The sequence below is a fragment of the Aphanomyces invadans genome, assembly GCF_000520115.1.
Source record: "Aphanomyces invadans strain NJM9701 unplaced genomic scaffold supercont1.8, whole genome shotgun sequence".
Taxonomy (NCBI): domain Eukaryota; phylum Oomycota; class Saprolegniomycetes; order Saprolegniales; family Verrucalvaceae; genus Aphanomyces; species Aphanomyces invadans.
In genome coordinates, this window is record NW_008580153.1 from 1,472,200 (window position 1) to 1,478,728 (window position 6,529).

The 6,529-nt window shown below is 50.6% G+C and overlaps 2 protein-coding genes across 2 annotated transcripts; both read left to right on the forward strand.

The window, feature by feature from the left end:
* Positions 1-1,911: 1,911 nt before the first annotated feature.
* H310_05150 (hypothetical protein) lies at positions 1,912-3,061 on the forward strand (the record flags this gene model as incomplete). The annotated part of the gene is made up of 2 exons (XM_008869791.1): positions 1,912-2,870; positions 2,899-3,061. The coding sequence occupies 2 exons, from the start codon at positions 1,912-1,914 to the stop codon at positions 3,059-3,061; spliced, it is 1,122 nt and encodes a 373-aa protein (XP_008868013.1).
* A 1,487-nt stretch (positions 3,062-4,548) lies between these two features.
* On the forward strand, positions 4,549-4,884 carry H310_05151 (hypothetical protein; the record flags this gene model as incomplete). Its single annotated transcript, XM_008869792.1, has 1 exon — positions 4,549-4,884. The coding sequence occupies one exon, from the start codon at positions 4,549-4,551 to the stop codon at positions 4,882-4,884; it is 336 nt and encodes a 111-aa protein (XP_008868014.1).
* Between the last annotated feature and the right edge of the window lie 1,645 nt (positions 4,885-6,529).

The following is a 6,529-nucleotide window of genomic DNA, read 5'->3' on the forward strand; positions in this document are numbered from 1 at the left end:
AACGAGATGATGGAGCGCTTGCGGAAAGTGTATGGCTCACATCACCATTTTGTGACGCCGCATTGCCCATGGGCAAACGGCACGGTCGAGGTGGTCAACCGGTTGATTGTCCGCGCATTGAAAGCGTTGTGCAGCGAATTGCGCCTGCGACCCAACGAGTGGCTGTCAGTACTACCGATGGTACAGTCTGCCTTGAATTTACAACCTTCGGATCGACTTGGTGGTGTGGCCCCGACTACAGCGTTCACTGGTTTACCGGCGACGTCACCATTGCATGGTTTAGTTCATTATGACGTGCAAGACATTCAAACCATCGATTGGGTTGAATCGGCGTGCCGCAGTCATGTCCATAACCTTACCAAGGCATTGGATGGGATACAGAAGAGTATTGTGGCGTCGGCTGCCAAAAAGCGTGCTAAGGCTCGTGGCCGTCGTCGTAGCCTACGTCGCGTGGAGCTCGCAAAATTTGCGTTGGGTGATTTTGTTTTGGCTGCTCGAGCCGTCCAGCACCCCAGCAAACTGTCTCTGCGATGGTCTGGACCGTATCGGGTCGTTAAGGTGCTTTCTGACTACTTGATGGAGATGCAGCAGTTGGTTCCCCCGTTTGACACCTCGTTGCACCAAGCATGCCGCCTCAAAATGTACTGCGAAGGTGGGCGCGATGTCGACGAAGATCTCAAGACGCAAATTGCATTTGGCGATGAAGGATTTAATGTCGACGAGTTGCGTGGCATCCGTCAGGTTGATGGTGAGTGGCAGGTGCTACAGTAGTCAAATGGCTTGGTTTGGACGACGTCGAATCGTCGTGGGAGCCGGCCCTGTGAGTCTACGACGACATTCCCGTGATTTTCCATCGTTGGGCAAAGGCACGGGCAAGTGACGACGGTATGTGCGACCTAATTGCGGCCGTCGAATATGCCTGCGGGAATCCCCTCTAGGCTGGGGGAGGAAGTGTTCTCAGCTGAGCCTCGAACCCGACGTGCACGTGCCCTGTGTGTGCAGTCGGTGCTGGTAGGATTTGTATCCCATCCTCCGTTCCTCCGATGCTTGAGCGGAGTACGTTCTCATTGGGTAAATCTGCTTGCTGTGCGGGCAGTCAGTGTACCACAAACGGGGGCTGACTGAGGGAACACTTCTAAATCGAGAATAATGTCACTTCACGATTTGTCAACTGGAGACCACTGCTCCGAACACGGTGGCTGGTTACGAGCACCGGAAAAGGACAACAACAACTCATGTGTCCTAGGTGGCTGTTTACCGTTTAGCGCATTACGAATTGGCAATGATATGCCTTTATCCGTGTTCGGATAGTCGTTTTAAGAGGAGTGAAGTCGGTTTTCGAGTCAAATATGCATTTCTATATATGATCGAATTCTCAATCTACAGTACCTTTCACAAATATAAAAATTTACAGCAGATATAAACGTCCAAAGAACATAAGAAATAGCAAAAAATCTGAAAAATCATCCACAAATTGCATGCATTTTTATAATGTTCGAACGGAACGTCCGACCGTCCGGATAATTCATCAGATTCCAGGGGGGACAATCTCCTGTATGCCTACACAATTAGTCTCCGTGTCAAATAGTAACTGTTCGATGAAATTGTTAGATATATCGGATATTACTATAGGTATAATGGAAAAAGCAGAGTTCTTGATGAAGTACCCACAACCTTGGAAATGACCGAGTATTTCGACTTTAGATTGAAATTTCTTAAATAGATTCAGTTAATTCGAAAAAGACCCCCAATATGATCAAAACTTGTATGTATTTATCAAATACTCGGTTATAGAGGGATATAGCGGTCGCTACGTGTGTCAAAATGCTATTGGCCGCCGTCATTTTTTTCCCGCGCAATTCCAAACCTGGATCGATCGCCACACACAACACAATCAATTTGAACATCGCCATGGTACTCAATATCACCTCCATGCTTGAGCGCTTGCACATGCAGAGTGTCTCCGACCAGCTCTTTCTCGAGGAAAGTCTTGGTGATTATGGTGACGCTGTTGACGAGGAAAATGACACAGTAACGTATAGTAATCCTGTGATTGACAACGTCATCGAAGAAAGCGGAGCTGAGGGGTTTCGCACGCTAACCAACTTCAATCCAATGGAATTTGAGATTGTCTGGAGTGTCGTTGAAACCGAGCTTCAAGCGCGCTGGAACGATAGCCGGGGCCGCAAATCCAAGACGACGCCAAAGAATGCGCTTTTTATAACGCTTGTCATCATGAAGTACTACCAGACTTGGGAGAAGCATGCACTGGACTTTGACAACAAGGCACCAACTCTGGAGAAAATTGTCCTTCGCGTTGTCGAAGTTGTTTCGCCACTGATCTACAACTACTTCGTCGTGATGCCAACCATGGAGCAGATCCACGTCAGCGGTCACCCGTTCGCCAACTATCCCTACGCCAAGTACGCGACCGATGTCAAGTTTCAACCTTCGCATCGACCGGCCGGCGGATTCGGAGAGCAGAAACACTACTTCAGCGGGAAACACAAGCTCTACGGACTCAAGATCGAAGCGTCTTTTTCCCCACAAGGCAAACTCGTGGATATGAGCAACCACGAACCTGGTTCAGTGTCGGATCTCACTACGTTTCGCAAGCGCCATGACACGCACGTGGCCAACCTGACCAAAACTCCCTCCGAAGCGACTATCAATGACAACGGTGAGCTTCATCAAACCTCTCCGAACGTGTGGGCCGTACTGGTCGGCAAAAATTACGTTGGTTTGACCGAGTCCGTTCGTGCCGTGCACCCCAAGAAGCGCCCAATTCATGGAGCCCTTGATTGCCTTGACCCGGGGCGCAACGCCGCCGTGTCCGCTGACCGAGCCATCGTCGAGAACTTTTCGGCCGGGTGTGCATCTTGTGGAAATCTCCTACAGTACGTTTGTGTGGGGAACTAAGATCTTTGATGGAATTCAACGACTCAACTTTGCTCTGACCAACTTCCACGTCGGTCTCATGCCGCTCCGTGAAGACGACCGCCACCACTATCGTTCCGTTCTGGCCCGATATGCCCGCATGGCCGAAGAGAAGATCACTTAGCGTGCCATGACCCAGCGCCGTGCTGAGCGCCTTGCGATGGGTTCGATGCGCTCGTCTTTCGCTGCTCGTGGCCCTTTCTTGTCTCCATCTCCGAACACCCGCCGTTAATTTAATAATGGCATTTTATACTTTATTTTTGTATACTTTTGCATACAAACTTCAAGTCAAAATTAAATTTTGTAATTATATTTTTCAACATCCACGTTTCTGTTCGATGATCGACTTTTGAGAAAGGATGGAGTCAATTTGGAAATGGGCGGGTCTATTCCTCTTTACCATGTCGTAAATCAGAGAGACTATTTCTGAAGATACAACCCTGTCTCTATTCAATAGGCAGAATCTTTCCTGTGAACCCAAGTCATGTGCCATTCGGAGGCTCATTTACGAAATGTACGGCTTTTGAAGTCGTGATTTAATGCATTTTATTCATTTTGAAAACTATCGATATTAGAGGCAATACTCATCACGGTCGCAGCTGTCGGTACCATGTTCGATATTGCTCTCCGCGGAGTACGCGGTTCCAGGTGCAAAACCCGCTCCGCCGACGGAGTCCAGGTACTCTGTCGTCTCCACTCCTTTGGCCACGTCGGAATCCCGTATACGAGGAATTTCTGCTCTAGTCAATAAACTCATCATAACTTTTGCAATCATTCGTGTGCGAGTGTTCTGGGTACCCAGAGCCGACTCAACCTCGCGAAAGGTCGGTTAGCCAGGTCCCAACCAAGATGTCAAATGCGGTAAGTGTCCAGTAAGTGCGGTTAGCGGGGTGACTCACCTCGAAATGAGGGCTACTGGCTAACTGACTGTAATTCAGTTTGCATTGTGAATCGGACCAAGCGAGTGGTTCCTGTAGCTTCGACGAAAAGTCGAGGGTGCGGGGCGTGGAATAATGAATTTTTTAGAGCATTGTATCGAGCACACGATGAGTGATATTGATGAGTGGTCGCCAAGCCGCAAGTCACGGTCGCCGAAGCGCGACGACGACACAGTGCGGTACGACTCTGGAGTGCGCCAAGGCCGCGAACATCTTCGCGGGCCATTTGGGTCTCCTCGCAGAACCTAGCCACAACCGATCGACTAGCGCGGAATGGGACAAAAAGGCAACGCGATACATGTGCCAATGGTGATACCGCTGCAACGCCTGCATCGGCTGTCGAGATGCCTCTGCCAGCCGACACGCCGACAGCGACAAGTGTGGCCGACGAGGAAGTCGACATGGGAGAAGATACCGGAGTCCGTATGCTGCATACGCCGGCTATTCCCCAGCCGCTTTTGCTCAAGAGGTCAACGAAGGCCGAACGTCAGGCGTTCATGCGAGAGTATCAGTGGTATAAATCGCAGGTCGAGGCATTGCAGTCGACCGGCCAGCGGCTGTTCCGGATACCTTTGGGTGCATGCATGGACCTATTCCTCAAGCGGCGCATTGCAGTGTTCGACTTAGAAAGTCGCATGGCAATGTGACTGAAGCCGAGTGAGTTGCCTGGCTCATGGAAGCCCACGACGAAGAGCCGGCGGAGTTGGACGCGCTCAAGAGGCGTCTGCAAATACCCGTGCAGTTCGACACGACGACTCTCGACGCCGACAGTCGAGTGAGCCGAATGCTGGACAACCTGATGCGAGCTCTTGCGGCAGACGGCCAAGAGTGGATGCTACATAAGAAGGCAATCAAGCCTGCGCCACTGCAAGTTGCGGTTACAAAACAGTTACTATTGCAGCGAAACAAGGTCCTCAAGGCTGACGTGTTTCGTTTCATCAAGTGGCTGCAGCAGTTCGCCGCTGGGTACCAGCCCTACGGTGTGGACAACCCGCCAAGGCACCAGTAGAAGCGCGGCCGAGGGGCGAACAGCGCCAAAACCCGCGTGGCTGCGGTCGTAGCCACGGCAGCAACAACAAGAAACCCGCTTAAGCGTGTCAACTAGGTCTTGTTGGATTTCAGCGGCACTGATGTCTTCCTTGAGGCGGCGAAAAACCTTCTTCAACGGCGCGATCTTCTTCGCCTTGACTTGACGCTTCTTGCGCGTCTTGTTCCCTTCAGTCGCACTTACGAGGGAATTGACGAACCCTACTAGGAGTTTAGTGCTAATCCAGACTCGAACTTACAGTCTTTCCCAATAAAGGTACTGCCTCGTATACTCACAGAAGGAGAACAGGTAGAGCTGTATTGTTGTAGAGCTGGTCGGAGGGACGCTGCCTGATGACGCGGACGACTTGGACGGTGACGGCAGACAACCCGGGAAGGTACGAGAATATTCCGTCTAAATGCGGAGTTCTTGACGCGGTGTGTTTAACCTCGGCGGCGGAGTGCAGAGGAGGTTACCTGGGCTCGTAACCAATTGAGTGTAAATTGGAAAGTGATTGAATAAGATGATGTCAAGCTAAACTACGAGAATGATCGCTTTATAGTGCCCGTCTGGATGGAATATCATTCTGAACCGTGATAAGTAACCTTAGGCTTTTGCACTTTTCGAAATGCCGTAAATTCGGGAGAATATACAATTCTCGTTCTGCAGCTATTGCACTGTCTGGATTCCAAAACAGCCATTGTAGGTGAAGAAGAAAATTTCCGGATGAAGTCCAATCCACAGAGAGGGGGGTAGTAGTCGATTTGCATGATGGAAGACAGCCGCGCCGGGTGGACGGACGAACGAGACGCGACTTGGATGACTGAGCTGATCCATCAAATTCTAGTCCTTGGGAAGCGCTCAATTAGCGGCTTCAAGAAGGAAGCGTGGCAAGCTGCGCTTGACAAACTCAACTCGGCTCACGGTATATCGTACACAAATTGAAGACGCGAAGCTCCGAGATGAAGAAGCAATACAGCCAAGCCTCGGCGATGCTCAAGACCTCTGGCGTCGGCTTTGAACTATCAACGTGTCGATTCATCTGCACAACTGGGTCGTGGCACAGTCCCTCCAAGGAAAACCAAAGCAATGGGCAGTGGGGGAGACAAAACGATTTCCACAGTACGCCCTGTGTCAGCAGTTGTTTGATGGGACGCTCGCTACCGGTGAGTTTGCAATTACGTCCGAGGCCTCGGACAATGCCATGAACAATATGGACCACGTGTTCCACCAGGACGAAAGCGATGACGACGACAGCAGATGTGACGTAAACTCAGTCTCCGATGATGGGAACCATCACAAGAAGCGGTGCTCAGGTGCTCCAAGTGGTGCGGGTATACCCAAGCGCACACGACCAACCATGGCGTCCTCAATGCTGTCACAAATTGGTGCGTTCAATAAAGCCAGCGAAAAGGAATTGGAGCTCCTCGCGATTATTGTGTCTGGTTCCAAGGAGGAAGTCAAGGTATCCTGCTCGGAGCTCGCGATTCAAGTATTGCAAGAAAAATTCGAGGATTCAATGGCGCTGTACAATATGTCAACAGCGTTTAAAGTGATGGAAAACCCAACAAAAGCGTCCATGTTTTTGCGAATGAGAGGTGAAGCTCGCGATGTGTGGCTCCAAAAG